The 18,692-nt window shown below is 33.5% G+C and overlaps 1 protein-coding gene across 10 annotated transcripts in view; it reads left to right on the top strand.

Moving 5' to 3' along the window:
- Positions 1-4,544: 4,544 nt before the first annotated feature.
- Positions 4,545-18,692, top strand: part of LOC141393634 (uncharacterized) — a 127,407-nt gene continuing 113,259 nt past the window's right edge. For 2 of the 10 annotated variants that reach the window (XM_073966938.1, XM_073966933.1), the window contains exons 1-2: positions 4,639-5,047; positions 5,654-5,975. In XM_073966938.1, the coding sequence (XP_073823039.1) occupies positions 5,965-5,975 (11 nt within the window). In that variant the 5' untranslated portion in view covers positions 4,639-5,047; positions 5,654-5,964. Of the gene's footprint in view, positions 5,577-5,653; positions 5,976-18,692 lie in introns of all 10 variants that reach the window. The other 8 variants (XM_073966939.1, XM_073966935.1, XM_073966940.1 and 5 more) reach the window with 5 other exon arrangements.

The following is an 18,692-nucleotide window of genomic DNA, read 5'->3' as shown; positions in this document are numbered from 1 at the left end:
AAACAACATTCATTCAAGAAACTAATTTCTCGTTAAGGGGCGTGAAAATGTTAATGACCTTTAAGGCGACCAAAAAAACAACAGAAGAAGAAGAAAAACAACTATTTTCAATTTCGGACTAAGACAAAACAACAACAACTTGCAGGTAATTAGCCACCACTCAAAATTTGTGAAAATTTATTAATTATCTTTAAAGAGAAAAAGTGTATACCGTTCGAATACATTTCTTTAGCACATACACCTGTTCCAAAGCTCTGCTGGTGGCTGCACAAAAAAAAAACAACCTACCCCCAGGCTGGTTGGCTGCTTCATCCCAGCAACAAGAAAATATCATAGATCGCATAAAACGAAAAAACTAAGTAAATATTAAAATGATTTATAATTTAATATTTCAATATTTTTTTTATTGTAGTTGTTGTCGTTGTTTTCTACTGTATGTGCGTTTTATGTGGGCATTAAGAATTGTTGAATATATTGCGAAAAAGTTTGAAATAAAATAAAATTGAAAACATTAAGAAGAAAAAAATAACAAATTCGAAATTTACGAAATTTTCACAGAATATTAGAAAGAATGGAGGAGGCGATCTTTTGCTTTTTGGCAAAATATCAACAAGAGACAGAGAAATTGGTGGAGATTCTCTCATAATGTGAACCGAAAAAACAGCAAGAGACCTGAACGAAGTCCATCGCTGGCGAAATTGGACATTGGATACCCTACACCCTTAAAACAAATTCTATGCTATATAAGACCATTTAAAGTGACTTTTATGCTATAGAAGACCCCTTAAGCCGACTTTTATTCTATATACTCTATTAAGGCGACCTCAATGCCACAGAAGACCCCCTTAAGGCAACTTCTATGCTATAGAAGGGGGGTCTTCTAGGGGGCCTCTAAGCTACAGGAGATCCCTTAAGGCGACGTCTAGGCTACAGAAGACCCCTTAAGGCGACTTATATGCTATAGAAGACCCTTTAAGGCAACTTCTGTTCTATAGAAGACCCCTTAAGGCGACTTCTATTCTATAGAAGACCCCTTAAGGCGACTTCTATTCTATAGAAGACCCCTAAAGGCGACTTCTATTCTATAGAAGACCCCTTAAAGCGACTTCTATTGTATAGAAGACCCCTTAAGGCGACTTCTATTCTGTAGAAGACCCCTTAAGGCGACTTCTATTCTGTAGAAGACCCCTTAAGGCGACTTCTATTCTGTAGAAGACCCCTTAAGTCGACTTCTATTCTATAAAAGACCCCTTAAGGCGACTTGTATGCTAAAGAAGACCCCTTAAGGCGACTTGTATGCTAAAGAAGACCCCTTAAGGCGACTTCTATGCTAAAGAAGACCCCTTAAGGCGACTTCTCTGCTAAAGAAGGCCCCTTAAGGCGACTTCTATGCTATAGAAGACAGCTTAAGGCGACTTCTATGCTTTAGAAGACCGCTTAGGGTTACTTCTAGGCTATAGAAGACCCCTTAAGGCGACATCTATGCTATAGAAGACCCCTTAAGGCGATTTCTATGCTTTAGAAGACCCCTTAGGGCGACTTCTATGCTATAGAAGACCCCTTAAGGCGACATCTATGCTATAGAAGACCCCTTAAGGCGACTTCTATGCTATAGAAGATCCATTAAGGCCTTAAGGCGTAGATTTTTTTAACAATTTTATACAGCCTTTTCAAGGCCTTAAGGCTTGGATTTTTTCAATAATTTTATACAGCTTCCTGAAGGCCTTAAGGCGTGGATTTTTTCAATAATTTTATACAGCTTCCTGAAGGCCTTAAGGCGTGGATTTTTTTCAATAATTTTATATAGCTTCCTGAAGGCCTTAAGGCATGGATTTTTTCATTAATTTTATACAGCTTCCTGAAGGCCTTAAGGCGTTGATTTTTTCAATAATTTTATACAGCTTCCTGAAGGCCTTAAGGTGTGGATTTTTTCAATAATTTTATACAGCTTCCTGAAGGCCTTAAGGCGTGGATTTTTTCAATAATTTTATACAGCTTCCGGAAGCCTTAAGGCGTGGATTTTTTCAATAATTTTATACAGCTTCCTGAAGGCCTTAAGGTGTGGATTTTTTCAATAATTTTATACAGCTTCCTGAAGGCCTTAAGGCGTGGATTTTTTCAATAATTTTATACAGCTTCCTGAAGGCCTTAAGGCGTGGATTTTTTCAATAATTTTATACAGCTTCCTGAAGGCCTTAAGGCGTGGATTTTTTCAATAATTTTATACAGCTTCCTGAAGGCCTCAAGGCGTGGATTTTTTCAATAATTTTATACAGCTTCCTGAAGGCCTTAAGGCGTGGATTTTTTCAATAATTTTATACAGCTTCCTGAAGGCCTTAAGGCGTGGATTTTTTCAATAATTTTATACAGCTTCCTGAAGGCCTTAAGGCGTGGATTTTTTCAATAATTTTATACAGCTTCCTGAAGGCCTTAAGGCGTGGATTTCTTCAATAATTTTATACAGCTTCCTGAAGGCCTTAAGGCGTGGATTTTTTCAATAATTTTATACAGCTTCCTGAAGGCCTTAAGGCGTGGATTTTTTCAATAATTTTATACAGCTTCCTGAAGGCCTTAAGGCGTGGATTTTTTCAATAATTTTATACAGCTTCCTGAAGGCCTTAAGGCGTGGATTTTTTCAATAATTTTATACAGCTTCCTGAAGGCCTTAAGGCGTGGATTTTTTCAATAATTTTATACAGCTTCCTGAAGGCCTTAAGGCGTGGATTTTTTCAATAATTTTATACAGCTTCCTGAAGGCCTTAAGGCGTGGATTTTTTCAATAATTTTATACAGCTTCCTGAAGGCCTTAAGGCGTGGATTTTTTCAATAATTTTATACAGCTTCCTGAAGGTCTTAAGGCGTGGATTTTTTCAATAATTTTATACAGCTTCCTGAAGGCCTTAAGGCGTGGATTTTTTCAATAATTTTATACAGCTTCCTGAAGGCCTTAAGGCGTGGATTTTTTCAATAATTTTATACAGCTTCCTGAAGGCCTTAAGGCGTGGATTTTTTCAATAATTTTATACAGCTTCCTGAAGGCCTTAAGGCGTGGATTTTTTCAATAATTTTATACAGCTTCCTGAAGGCCTTAAGGCGTGGATTTTTTCAATAATTTTATACAGCTTCCTGAAGGCCTTAAGGCGTGGATTTTTTCAATAATTTTATACAGCTTCCTGAAGGCCTTAAGGCGTGGATTTTTTCAATAATTTTATACAGCTTCCTGAAGGCCTTAAGGCGTGGATTTTTTCAATAATTTTATATAGCTTCCTGAAGGCCTTAAGGCGTGGATTTTTTCAATAATTTTATATAGCTTCCTGAAGGCCTTAAGGCGTGGATTTTTTCAATAATTTTATATAGCTTCCTGAAGGCCTTAAGGCGTGGATTTTTTCAATAATTTTATACAGCTTCCTGAAGGCCTTAAGGCGTGGATTTTTTCAATAATTTTATATAGCTTCCTGAAGGCCTTAAGGCGTGAATTTTTTCAATAATTTTATATAGCTTCCTGAAGGCCTTAAGGCGTGGATTTTTTCAATAATTTTATATAGCTTCCTGAAGGCCTTAAGGCGTGGATTTTTTCAATAATTTTATACAGCTTCCTGAAGGCCTTAAGGCGTGGATTTTTTCAATAATTTTATACAGCTTCCTGAAGGCCTTAAGGCGTGGATTTTTTCAATAATTTTATACAGCTTCCTGAAGGCCTTAAGGCGTGGATTTTTTCAATAATTTTATACAGCTTCCTGAAGGCCTTAAGGCGTGGATTTTTTCAATAATTTTATACAGCTTCCTGAAGGCCTTAAGGCGTGGATTTTTTCAATAATTTTATACAGCTTCGTGAAGGTCTTAAGGCGTGGATTTTTTCAATAATTTTATATAGCTTCCTGAAGGCCTTAAGGCGTGGATTTTTTCAATAATTTTATATAGCTCCCTGAAGGCCTTAAGGCGTGGATTTTTTCAATAATTTTATATAGCTTCCTGAAGGCCTTAAGGCGTGGATTTTTTCAATAATTTTATATAGCTCCCTGAAGGCCTTAAGGCGTGGATTTTTTCAATAATTTTATATAGCTCCCTGAAATCCTTAAGGCGTGGATTTTTTCAATAATTTTATATAGCTCCCTGAAGGCCTTAAGGCGTGGATTTTTTTCAATAATTTTATATAGCTCCCTGAAATCCTTAAGGCGTGGATTTTTTCAATAATTTTATATAGCTTCCTGAAGGCCTCCTTTCTACAAAGGACACCTTATAGCGACGTCTATTTTAGAGAAGACCATTTAAGGCGACTTCTAAGCGATTTCTATTCTAGAAAACATCCGTTAAGGCGACCTCTTATGACGACTTCTATTCTGTAGAAGGTATCTAAAGTTGACTTCTGGTTTAAAGACCTTTACATATTGGACCCTACCGCATGTAGGGTAATTTTACTTCTTACATTTGTTTTGGACTCTTTGCATTTCCTCAAGATTTTAAATATTGATCTACACAATTTGTTTAACAACACGCTTCCTTCCCATCAGTTTCTGTACGTCTTGTCTTCTCTCTGTTCCCTCAGATTCTGCGCATTCTTTGCGGCATTTGCCGAATTTCGAAATGTGTGTGCGGCGTCTGGTGTTTGTTGGGAGATGAACAACGAAGAACATTTTCCCCAAAAAATGACCAATGAAAATGAATTGCCCACTGTGTTTTTTATGAGTTTCGACTAAATTTTGTAAAATTTTTCGTTATGCGAAATCAGTGCGACTTGGGCTACTTAACTGAACGCGTTGTTTGAACTTTTAAAGAAAAAAGAAAATCGGAAAATTCAAAAAAATAAAAGAACAAAACTAACGCAACGACCACAAAAAAAAATAAACTCAACCCAAAAAACTAAAAGAGAAAAGCCACAACATCCGTACATATATGCATACGTTGGAGCATTATACATATACATATATCTCTATTTAGCTATTATAAAATCTATCTATTTTGTCTAACTAAATCTGTCTGTATCTGTCTGAACACAACACGGCACGGCGGCATAAATGTGTGGAGAAAAATCGCAGCATTCAAAAAAGTGAAATAAAGAAAAGTAAAATAACAACCCAAAAAATACCAAAAATCTCAAAGAAAAACAACAACAAAAAATTTTGAAAACTAAATTTAGAATATTACAAATAATAAAGTTGCAAAACTTTACATAAAAAATCACATAAATTGATTTTGTTGTGAAAACAAAAAAAAAACAAAAACGTGGAAAAATTAAGAAATTGAATTAAAAACCCAGTGAACTCAGGATAATAATTGTTAAAATATATATAAACTTATAAAATTTTGTGTGTTTTTGTTAATTAAACAGTGTTTTATTTTCTTTTACAATTACATCCCATGTAATTATTTGCCTTTAATTCCTCTCCATCTCTTTGCTGAAGAGAGCTTTTCTTTTCTTGCACTTAAATGTTCTGTTGTGTGACAAATTATATAACTTTGACATAAGAAAACTTAAAGTGAAAATATTTTGAAATTCAATAGAAACAGAAACCGGAAATAGCCGTGAATTGAATGAAACAAATCAAATTAAAAGGACTGTTGCGAAAACATTGAAAGTGTGATACGAATTTTTTAATTTATTTTTATAGTGTGTATTTTTAAATATAAATTTTTATTTTTATTTGTTTTTTAGTGATTTTGTAAAATTTAAATTTAATTAAATAAACCATAACACAAACCCGGAGCTTCTAATGTCTCATAACTAAGCGAAAAAAGAAGAAGAAAATCAAAACCTCTACTTGTACTCTCTGTCTGTCTACTCTTGTTCGTCGTACGCTTCAAAACGCAACAACAACAATTGCTGTTTTATTTTGAACTACCCCTACTGAGCCCAGAAAACAGGGACATCGAACGCCACAATTTCATCGATTGATTTTTAATTGAAGCAGCAGTTTTCGTTTTTTGTTCAACAATTCAATTGCGAGCCAATAAATATTGAGCAAAATGAGTTCTGGGTAAGTTAACATACAAAATATTGAGAATTTAATAACTATAAGTGACAAATTCAAAAAATCACTGCAAGACTTTATTTTGTAAGTGCTTGGGTAAGCAAAAAAATGTTTACCGCGCAAATTCTTTTAAATAAATAATTGAATATTTTATGAACATAATTAAGGAAAGCAATTTAGGTAATTCTCATTTTGTTGTTTTAAATTTAAATTAAAATATTTGTTGTAAAATGGGAACAAATCCGGAACAGTTTCGGATATCGTCACAACAGTTCTCTTAGCTTTTTGTATTGATACAAACAATTAAGATAACTGATGAGGACATGTGGCCAAATCCGAAACAGTAAATCAATTCACCTATCTCCTTCTTTAAAATAACTTGTTTCAATTGTATTTGAATTGTAAAACAATAAAACTGAGTCTAAGCTAAATTACCTTACAAATAATAAGTGGTGTGCATCTGAACACTGCTAATATGTATCGAAAACATAAAAAAATATAAAGTTCGGCCGGGACGAACATTTCCATACCCTCCAACATAAAATATGCTGACCTAAAATGGAATAACTACTTTTTTCTGTAACGAAAGTACCAATATTTACAATTGTTGGTGACCACTGCGAATCCTAATGCAAAACAATATCCAATTTGGGCCTAAAACGTCGGTAATATCTTCAAAATAGCTGCAATCGGGCGGTACCACTTTATGGGGGCTTTACCAAAACGTGGACAGTTTTTTTTGTGAAAATGTTTTTTTAACTCTAGAAACACAAAATCTCAGAGTGTGTGTTAGTTATTACAAAACAAGGGGTTGATGAGTTGTTGATGCGTTTAGAAGGTAGCATGTGAATACCGCTAGGGTACAAAATAAAAATTTTAAGAGTTGTAAAATTGTCTATTTCTACAATAGTTAAATGTCTGTAATAAAATGTATAATTACCCTAGCTCTCGGAGACTATAGTTACGGATCTCGCCACAGGTCCTAATCAGTTTTGTTTCTTACAAAAATGTAATTATTTTCAATAAAAACAAACGCACCAAGAAACATTGATGATTTTGTCACTTCAAAAACACGATGAATCCACTTCGCACACTTTTTTGGTATTGATTTTTTCAAGTTACTTTGTTCCTCCTCTTCAGATTTGGTAACACCATCCAAATATATGTATTGTACATTAGGGTTATGACTTTTTTTACAACCTCATATCCCTGTATCATATTTTAGCTTTTACCTACGATTAGATAAAATCTTAACTATAAGGTGATTCTATCAAAAAAACCTTCAGCACAAAATAATTTGATTTTTTATCAGCACTTTGGACAATTTTGGAAATCACTGTAGGCACATATATAACTGAAAACAAGCCTTAGAGCCACAGGACATAATCAAAATGGCATAAACTTTTGTTTCTCACTAATTTGATCATCAATGATACGATATATACGATACATTGATTGTCAAGTTATATCTCGGTGCGCCTGAACTAACTTAAAATTAATAGGGCTTAAACCTGGGAATGTTTTGCGGATTCTGAAACTACAATGTTCAAAATTCACATTTTGCTTTGAAACGGCAAGGCCAATCGAAATGGGACTTGCAGTTTCCAAACCTAAAAAAACCCTAAAAATGTGAATTTTGACCCCGATTTATTTAAAAAGCCCTCCGGTGACTTCTTTTTTTTCTCATTTATGAACATTGTAGTTTAAGATTTTAAGTTATTTCAGTCGCACTGTGATATTATATTCTCAGTTTTAATTATTTCGAAAATTGTTGCCAAAATAGTTATAATTCCTTGAGCATTATACAATATTTTCTTTTAAAAATTTGAATTGTAATAAACGAAAATGAATTATAATAAACGAAAATTAAATTCTCAGGACAATGGAGCGTACTATAGATGACAGTACTTATACGCCACATTAAATCACTTTGGCGTTAAAACTACCAATATTTTTAAGTAATTTATTCTTTTGTCTGAATAAAAAAATATGCGCCCTGGAATTTTTATTGTTGAAAAATATTTAATAGTATTGTTGTAAATGGCTACACCTGCGAAACCCTTTTTTATACTCTCAGCATTTATGCTAACGAGGGTATATAAACTTTCATACGGGCAAAATGTGCCTTATCGAAATAATGGTTTTAGTCCCCAAGTATGTTTGGACGAAATCCGTTTCAGACAATTTGGAGTTGATTTAGCAATGTCCATCTGTCTGTCTGTCTGGCTGGCTGGAGCGCACGATAACTCTCGAATGGATTAACCGATTCGGTCCAAAATTTGGCTTTCGTAATATTTTGCCTAAACTTAGTTTAAGTTCGAAGATGGGTTATATCGGTCCACTCCTTCCGATACCTCCCCCACAAAAGTTCGAACATGTTCGAAAAATTTGTACGTACGATAACTCTTGAAGGATTTGATCCATAATTTGCAACTCGTTAAATGTCTACCAGACTTAGATGGGGTTCCAATATGGACTCAATCGGGTATGGACAAAATTTCGGGTAAGTTCAATTTAGGACCTGCTCTCGAATCGCACTGATTTTTGTTTTGGCAACGTGTATTCACTGCTCCCCATACGACGGTACAAGTTTCATCAGGGGCAAGTCCACACTTTCTAAGAAAATAGCCTGAAAGTTGCAAAAAACCCCAATGACACCGTGTGAGGTGGTTGGAGCGCAAGATAACTCTCGAACGGATCTGCCGATTCGGCCCAAAATGTGGCCTTCGTAATACTTTGTCCAAACATAGTTTAAGTTCGAAGATAAGCCATATTGGTCCACTCCTTCAGGTACCTCCCCCCACAAAACTTCAAAAATGTTCGGAAAAATTTTGCGCACGTTAACTCTTGAAGGGAGTGACCGATGTAATCCATACTTTGAACTTCCTAATATATCTACCAGGTTTGAATATGGACTATATTTGTCTACTCCTTCTGGTACCTCTCACACAAAATTTCGGATAAGTTCACTTTAAGACCTGCTCTCGAATCACTTTGATTTTTGATGAAGCGATTTGCATTCGCTACCTCCATTACGACGGTAAAAGTTTTTTCAGGGGCAAGTCCATATTTCTTGGGAAAACAGCCCGAAATGTGTAAAAAAATCCCTATGTCACCATATGTGGCGGTCGGAGAACACAATAACTCTCGAACTGTTCAACCTATTTGGTCCAACATTTGGTTTTCGTCATATTATATCCAAATTTAGTTACATGGGCAATACCTGACCTCAACTTTCGATACTTCTCCCCAATATGTACAAAATTTCACTAAAATGCTAGGACGATATCTCTTGAATGGGGCAACCAATTTGGTCCAAACTTTGGATCTCCTAATATTTTATCAAAAATTAGTTTAACTTCTATATCGGTCCTCCCTAAGGGTACCTGCCCTACAAAAGTTCAACATTTGTGTCTTAGTGCAGTTAATTCCTATTCCACATCGTTGTCGGCAAGTTCAAATGTCCAAAAAGGGCCACAAAATTCTGAAGGGACCTTAAATACATTCGATCTGTTCGGAGGTAAAAGTTTCGCATCATATTGGCTCATATTGGCAAAGCCGACTGACACTTTTTTACTTGTTCAATGAAAAGTTTTTTTTTTTTTTTGTTGGTTCATAAAAATCCAGTAGTCCCGAAATTGCACCGAAAAATCCCGAATCCCGGGATTTTTGAAAACCTGTCCCGTTCGACATCCCTAATACAGATTAGTTTTACTGGCTAAAAATCTGAAACTTTTCAAGGGCCATTTTAAAAGTTTATATTCAGCAGCTTAAGTTTTTTCAAATTCAGATTCCAAAAAATAGGTTCAATATAGTTTTTTTTTTTAAATTTTTACATTTTGAATATTTTTGTGTTGTTATGAAGTTTTATATTTTTATACCCTCCACCATAGGATGGGGGTATATTAAGTTTGTCACTACGTTTGTAACTACTCGAAATAATCATTGTAGACCCCACAAAGTATATATATTCTTGATCAGCGTGCAATTCTACATCGATATAGCCATGTCCGTCCGTCTGTCCGTCTGTGGAAATCACTCTAGCGTCCGAACGGATTGACGTAGGTTGATGAAATTTTGGGAAAATATGTTATATTTACGTAGGACTTATGGTATTGAAAGCGGGCTATGTAGGTCTACGCTTTCGTATAGCCCCCATACAAAATGACGCGTGACGCGTCGTCGTTTTAAGGAATTTTTAAGATATTTGGCCCATTTTACCACCGAATTGGTTGTAATTTGGTACTTTGTGTTTCCAGAGGCCAAAAAATATTCCTACCAAAGTGGGGTTATATAGGTCCACGTTTTGGTATAGCCCCCATATAAGGCCCTATATAAAGTACGCGTCATTTTAATATATTTTGAATGTATTAGAGCCATTTGACCACAAAATTGGTTGTAATTTGGTATTTTGTGTCTTCAGAGGCCAGAAAATATTCCTACCAAAGTTGGGTTATATAGGTCCACGTGTTGGTATAGCCCCACATAAGGCCCCTTATAAAGTACGCGTCATTTTAATATATTTTGAATGTATTAGACCCATTTGACCAAAGAATCGGTTGTAACTTTGTATTTTGTGTTTCCGGAGGCTAAGAAACATTTCTACCATAAAATGTTTATATAGGTCCACGTGTTGATATAGCCCCCATAATACAATATCTCCCGATTTTCGATATTTTGAACGTTTTAGCCTCATTATCACACCGAGATGGCTGAAATTTGGTATTTAAACTGAAAACAGATACAACGTTTGGTTAAAGTTTTGCGTTGGGCGTGGAGAAAAAAAAAACAACAACAGGGCGACGACGATACCAAAGTCCAGCGTTTATCTGTTTGTCGGCATATATTTCAAATGAATTTGAATTTTTCGGCATCATGCCCAACAGTGTAAAAACGGCCAAAACGACACAAAACTTTACTTTAGGCGTATAAAACTTTCCCCCAGAAATTTGTAGGTATAGGTCCACGCCATCATATAGCCCCCATAGAACGGTACCTTCCGAATTTCGGTATTTCGAAGGTTGTGGCCACATTAATCCACCGAAATGGCTGAAATTTGTGGTGGAGGGTATAAAAAGTTCGGCCCGACCGAACTTAACGCTTTTCTTACTTGTTAGATTTGATTTTTTTCCTCTTAAAGGTTTAAATTGTACTAAATTAAAAGTCACTTAGTATTAACTATGGAGCGTATTATGAGTGAAAGTACTTATACGCCAGACTAAACTCAATTAGTCGTCAATTCTACGCAATGTGATTCTGTAAGGCTTTTACTGGCTAAGCATTGAACGGATAGAGATACTTCAATTTTTTATTCGAAATTTATGATTCAATTTAAACTTTTAAAAAACAGATCAAGGAATTTTAGGTTAAAGTCCAAATATAAATGGGGGGTTTCTGACCGGACACTTTTTCAAAATGAGGTTTTTCATTTCCCCTACTTTTTGCTGTGTTGAAACTGCTTTTTTACTTTTTTGGTAAAATAACAAAAGTGTCACACTGATATAAAAGAAAAATTGTATTGACGAATTTTAAAAAATTAAGAAAAAATAGTAATCATTCCAATCCCACTATCAAATAGGTCTTAAAATTTTGTAATTAATCGTAGTTTAATACAAAAAAATTAAAGATAATCAAAGAGTACAATCATTTATAAAAATTGATTTTAAATTTTAAATCGCGAAAATTCCATCCAAGCCCACTGTGCAAAATTTGTTATTAGATAGCTGATAAAACAACAAAAAATAAAAAAAAATTTCTATTTGGACCAACATTAAAGAAGTTATAAGTATTTCTTTGCACATAATCATAATCAAAGAGTACAATCATTGATAAAAATAGATTTTTAATTTTAAATCGCGAAAATTCCTGCCAAGCCCACTGTGCAAATTTTTCTATTTTTTTATTATATAGCTGATAAAACAACAAAAAATACAAAAAAAGATTTTTTCTATTTTGACCAATATTAAAGGAGTTATAAGTATTTCTTTGCACATAGTTTTTACAGAATTTAACATTTTTAAGGCGCGATATCTCTGGAACAGTTGGTTAAAAAAATTCTGAAAATATACTAAAATGTTTTGTTGATGAGCAGCATCACCACAGCAAATAATAAGGGAAATCAAAAACCTCATCTTGAAAAATTGTCAGATTTCATTAAGAAATCCCCAAATATATTTCAATTTTGAATCTTTATATTTTAAATATTTTCATTTTGCTTTTCAAGTTTTATATTACGTTTCTTTCATTTTTTTTTTTTTTTTTTTTTGATTTATTATAACTTCGCATAAAAATGTGTTTCCAAAAATAGTGATAATTTCTTGAGCATTATAGAGCATCTATGGACTATGACGCTCGCATAGCGTAAAGTTATTCAATGTCGCTTTTTAATGGCTGAACGGTATTGCGATCAATAACATCATAAGTTATAATTTAATTTTATGGAGCGTATTATAGGTGACAGTACTTACACGCCCCACTACACTCAATTTTTAATCGTAAAAAAGAGATAATTTAATTTATTGGTTCAACACGTACATCTTTAAATTTTCAAATTGCATAGGTCCAATATTTTTTTTTTGGTTGGCAAGTCTATACTTCCACCATCAATGGCTCCATTAAAAACCCCAACCTCTACAAAAAAAAGCATACGATATTTGATATTAACGAAATTTTGCAAATAGTAAGACCTACGGTGACCAAATAAAATGGTTAGTAAAATCCCAAACTTAAATCAAGATCAAAGATGCGCCATTCCTTCAGGTATTTTTTCCACAAAAGTTCAATAAATGTTCACTTCAATCCAGAATAGTACAACTTCTTGGATCATGTTAAAATTTGTAAAGTGGATAGTCCGTGTAATGAGTACAACAGTATATTTTTTTTCTTTTTTTTTTTTTTTTTTTTTGAATTTTAGTCTCTAAAGGGAAAATTTGGAAAAATAGAAATGGTAGGCTTTACATAGGGATTTTATTAGATTACTTACTGTAAACACCTAAAACCCCTTCTTTAGTTTTTCTAATAAAAATCTTTTCTTTTTCATTTTTAACAAAATGTTTATTTTGTAAATTTATTATGCTTTTAACATGATGTTGTTGCTAGGTGTAGCGTATGGTGGCGGCAGCTACTCTGAGGCCAATGATGACCTCATTTTGTGTATAAAAAACTAATCTAGATTTCTTCATTTGACAAAAAAAAGCAAAAGAAAAGTGCATTCTTTTCTCAAAAGAACCCCACAACAACAACAAAATTATAAAAAAATGTTGTTTATTTTAGAAGAAAACACAAAAAATGTGTTCCTGATGTTGAACACAAATTTTGCAATGTTCATCATAAATTAAATGACGCCCACCTTTTTGTATTTACTCTAAGTTGTGCGAGTACATGTTTCTCTCAGTCTCTTAAGAGGATTTTCGCTCTCTGAGAAAAAGCAGAAGAAAGTGCACAAATGTTAAATACAATTTCTTTTAATTGTATTATAATTCAAAATGTGGCAAATTGAGCAATTCTAGAAACAATGAATAAATAAATAGCATGTGCTAGAAATTTAGGTCAGGATGAGAGCGAAGTAGACCTCCCATCACAGGGTATGAATCATACACAAATTCTATTTAGATATTTTTCACCTGTGCCAAAGCATTTCCACGTTTCTGGCAGCATAGCCTTGAAATGAAGAAAAAAACAATCAACGAGGCATAAAAAAACAAAACCCAAAAACAAAATTGGCAAAACTCAGCCTTTGGGCGCCGCCAAATGTTTTCTCAAATCACCCAACCAACCAAAAATGATGGCCTATTATTACTTCTGTCTGGGGTTTTGTTCTTTTCGGAAAAAAATATCGATCATCAATTGGAACCAAACCAAATTGACAATTTAAGTGACAAATTGTTGAAAATTGTAGTTTCTATTTCTTGTGTTTGACGTCATAGATGTTCTACAGATTCGAAACACAAAAACAAAAAAACAATATAATTATTTATTAAACAATTCATTTAACAAGACCATACGCCATCCTGCTGTTGTTGGTCGTTTGTGCTTGCGATTTTTTAGTGAATTTAAATTAAATTAATTTCACACCACACACAGTACCGTTTGTTTTTTGTGCAATTGTTGTTACATTTCAACGCCTCTATTAAACAATATTTGGTTTTGTTGGTTTTAAATTTATGAACATTTAACCGGTAGGTCGTTTTATTTTTGTTTGGCCAAAAACAAAAGCACAAAAAACATTAATTAAATTGCCTTTGTTATGTTAACTATTATCATTCGTTCAGTTCATTCATTTATAACGCCTACCTCACACTCACCGCTGATGATGTCGCTGCTCAATTTAACGTTTATTTCAAATTAATGTTATTTTATTGGAATTTTTGATTTGATTTTGTCTACGAGTCCAATGAATGAATGAAATCATTGATACGCATTTTTCACGGTGATGACATTTTTTCGGTGTTTTTGTTTTTTTTTTTAAGAATAATGAATTTTTAACAAAAATATCGTAGGTTAGTTTAAATATGTACCTCCACACTGGGTCATCACTCTTGTTTTCAATATTTAAAAAATAAGTTTTACTCTAATTTGCCATATTTAAGATATAAAAGCATGTGCTCTACTTTTATATTGCGCTATTTTTATTATAACAAATTAAATAGCAAACAAATGTTTCAAATATTGCTTATCAAGAAATGTTTATTACCATTTTTTAATTTCTTTCGCCCCCTCATATGATGTTCTTCTATTCCTGAAATGAAATCAATCAAATGTTTGTTTTGGATTTTGATATGTTTCATGCCAAATATTTCAAAATATAACAGAATTTCAAAATTTCTTCTGAAACGATTGACATAAAACATAGTTTTAATTATAAACAAATATAAGCTTTGTTCCTTTACGTTAAAGTTTCTTCAAGTTTTACCAGTTTTACCATTTTTAACTAGGAAAGCGTTTCTTAACCCCAAAAAGTAGTTTTTAAGAGAGTGAGAGAGCCAAAATGGCTTTCTCTTTTACTACTTTCTGCTCGACAAATTTCGTTGTGTAAAAAGTGGAAAAATGTCTGATTTGACATTTATTTGACAATTAAGGCAAAAGGAAAAAGAAAACTACGCGCTTTGTCAAAGCAAAATAAAAAGAAATATAATAAAATAAAATAACATAAAATAAAATAAAATAAAATAAAATAAAATAAAATAAAATAAAATAAAATAAAATAAAATAAAATAAAATAAAATAAAATAAAATAAAATAAAATAAAATAAAATAAAATAAAATAAAATAAAATAAAATAAAATAAAATAAAATAAAATAAAATAAAATAAAATAAAATAAAATAAAATAAAATAAAATAAAATAAAATAAAATAAAATAAAATAAAATAAAATAAAATAAAATAAAATAAAATAAAATAAAATAAAATAAAATAAAATAAAATAAAATAAAATAAAATAAAATAAAATAAAATAAAATAAAATAAAATAAAATAAAATAAAATAAAATAAAATAAAATTAAAATAAAATGAAATAAAATAAATAAAATAAAATACAATAAAATAATATACAATAAAATAAAAAAATAAAATAATAAAAATTTAAACCAGCGAAATAAAAAAATAAAAAACAATGAAATTTATTTTGTTTATTATTTTTTTTTAATCAGCCATATTTATTTTTTGACAGTGCTGCCAGATCTACTATTTTTCCGTTTCTTTACTTTTGTTCAAAACTTGTTTCGTGAGAGCAATTTTCACAGTTCTCTGAGAGAAGAGAGAACTTCTCTCTTTTGCTACTTTAACTATGAGACAAGTAAAAAAGTCGGCTTTGCCGACACATACATATATACCCTCAGCCAATGTGAAGTGAAACTTTCACCTACGGACAGATCGAATGTACATATTTAAGGTCTCTTAAGCATTTTGTGGCCCTTTTTGGACATTTGAACTTGCCGACAAAAATGTGGATTAGGAATTAACTGCACTAAGACACAAATATTGAACCTTTGTGGGGGAGGTACCCTTAGGGAGGAACGATATGGGCCATTTTAGAAGTTAAACTAAATTTTGACAAAATATTTGGAGATACAAAGTTTGGCCCAAATTGGTTGTCCCATTCAAGTGATATCGTCCTAGCATTTTAGTGGCGTTATTTAAATATTGGGGAGAAGTACCGGAAATTGTGGACCGGTTTGCATATAATATGACGAAGGCCAAATGTTGGACTCAATCGGTTGAACAGTTCGAGAGTTATCGTGCTCTCCCACAGCCTTCAAGGGTTATCGTGTGCACAAATTTTCCGAACATTTCCGAGGTTTTGTGGGGGAGGTACCGGAAGGAGTGGACCGATATAACCCATCTCCGAATTTAGACTGAGTTTGGACAAAATATTACGAAGGCCAAATTTTAAACCTAGTCGGCAGATCCGTTCAAGAGTTATCTCGCGCTCCAACCACTACATACGGTGTCATATGGGCTATTTAGGCTATTTCCTCAGGAAGTATGGACTTGCCCCTGATGGAAGTTGTACTGTCGTATAGAGGACAGTGAATAGAAGTTGCTACAACACAAATCAAAGTGATTCGAGAGCAGGTCCTAAAGTGAACTTCAAGACACACATTTTCCGAACATTTCCGAAGTTTTGTGGGGGAGGTACCGGAAAGAGTGGACCGATATAACCCATCTCCGAACTCAAATTGAGTTTGGACAAAATATTACTAAAGCCACATTTTGGGCCAAATCGGTTGATCCGTTGGAGAGTTATCGTGCGCTCCAGCCAGCCAGACAGACGGACGGACATTGGTAAATCGACTCCAAATTGTCTGGGACTAACCGATTTGATCCATACTTTGCACATCGTGAAATTTCTGCTAAACTTAGACGAGGTTCCAAAATGGACTGAATCGGTCCACTCCTTCGGGTAGCTCCCACACTAAATTTCGCATAGGTTCAGATTAGGACCTGCTCTCGAATCGCTTTGATTTTTGTTGCAACAACTTGTATCCATTGCCCCCCATACGACAGTACAAGTTTCATCAGGGGCAAGTCCATACTTCCTGAGAAAATAGCCTGAATGGTGCAAAAAAACAGCTATGACACCGTATGTAGTGGTTGGAGCGCAAGATAACTCTTGAACGAATCTGCCAAATCGGTTCAAAATTTGGACTTCGTAATATTTTGTCCACACTTAGTTTAAATTCGGAGATGGGTTATATCGGTCCATTCCTTCAGGTACCTCCCTCCAAGAGTTCAAAAATGTTCGGAAAAATTGTGCGCATGATAACTCTTGATGGTAGTGACCGATTTGGTCCATACTTTGCACATCCCAATATATCTACCAAATATATATCAGGTTCGAACATGGACTATATTTGTCCCCTCCTTCGGGTACCTCCCACAACAAATTTTGGATAAGTTCATTTTAAGAACTGCTCTGGAATCACATTTTTGTTGTTGAAGCAACTTTTATTCGCTGCCTCAATTACGACGGTAAAAGTTTTTTCAGGGGCAAGTCCATATTTCTTGAGAAAACAGCTCGAAAAGTGTAAAAACCCTGTATGGCACCATGTGGTGGTTGGACAGCTCGACAACTCTCGAACCAAATACTGAGTTGATCCACACTTTTTATATTGTAATATGTCTTCGAATATTAGATGAAATTCGAAGGTGGTGCTTGTAGATCCACTCCTTCCGCTACCTCCCCCACAAAAATTTGAAAATATTAGCTAAAATAGTACGCCTGATATCTCATAAAGAGAGCAACCCGGTTAAGGGTCTGTGCGAGGATCCCTTGAAAATGTTTACCTAGTGGTCCTGTTTACAGCGATATCATGTTTTTCGTAGGCAAGTACATGCTTCCTGATATAATAGTTCCCGCAAACATTTTTGAGATTCTATCCAAATCCATATTTTTGTCGGTTCATACGCCCATAATTTTCAAAAACCTTTAAATATATACGTTTTTTGGAATTGAAACACAGGCTGATGGTATATCTCTGTCGGCAAAGTACTAGAATCTGGTTCTTTTTTACATTTTAGAATTATTGTTGATTATTCAATAGAAAATATGTTCCTTTTTCGCATAATGTTGATATTTAAGGAAGAAGTATGGTAAATTACAGTATTAGAGTCCGTTGGAGAATTCCCCATATGGATGACGAAGCTGCCCCATAGGTGGGGTGGCTTAGCCGCTTTTTAGACATTTTGTAAATTCTCAAAAATAATATTTTAAAAACAAAATTTTAACCATTTATATATTAAAACTTATAGCCAAGATATGCTAATATGTTTAAAAATTTCGCCGGGATGAAATCACGATATTGGTAGGGGTCAGTAAAATTTTGCAACACTGTCAGTTCGTTTTGAAAAACATTACTGTAATAGAGGGTAATAAATGAAGTTGATCCAAATTGGGGAATACTCCAATTCAAGCAATCATTTGAAAAAACTTTAACGGTGTCGATATGAGAACATTTTGAACAAAAACGTGGCGAAGGCGCCCCATTTTACCATATTTTAGAGTACTTAAACATTTGTTCCATTACATACAAGTGTAGTGGCGTAGTAGTAAAATAACAGCAGTTTACTTGATCCTCCTATTTTTCCGAAGGCCGGTCGGTCCCTCACCCTCCCAGATATACGCTTCCTTCTTGTTTATAAAATATTTTACTTGTTTATAATGATTCATTTGTTTATAGCCCATAAAATATATGTTTTAGATAATATTTTCGTCATTTGTCCC

The sequence above is a fragment of the Musca autumnalis genome, unplaced genomic scaffold, assembly GCF_047663935.1.
Source record: "Musca autumnalis isolate F117 unplaced genomic scaffold, ASM4766393v1 scaffold_2, whole genome shotgun sequence".
Lineage (NCBI taxonomy): Eukaryota > Metazoa > Arthropoda > Insecta > Diptera > Muscidae > Musca > Musca autumnalis.
Note: the sequence above shows the minus strand (reverse complement) of the source record. Positions and strands in the feature narration are given on the sequence as shown.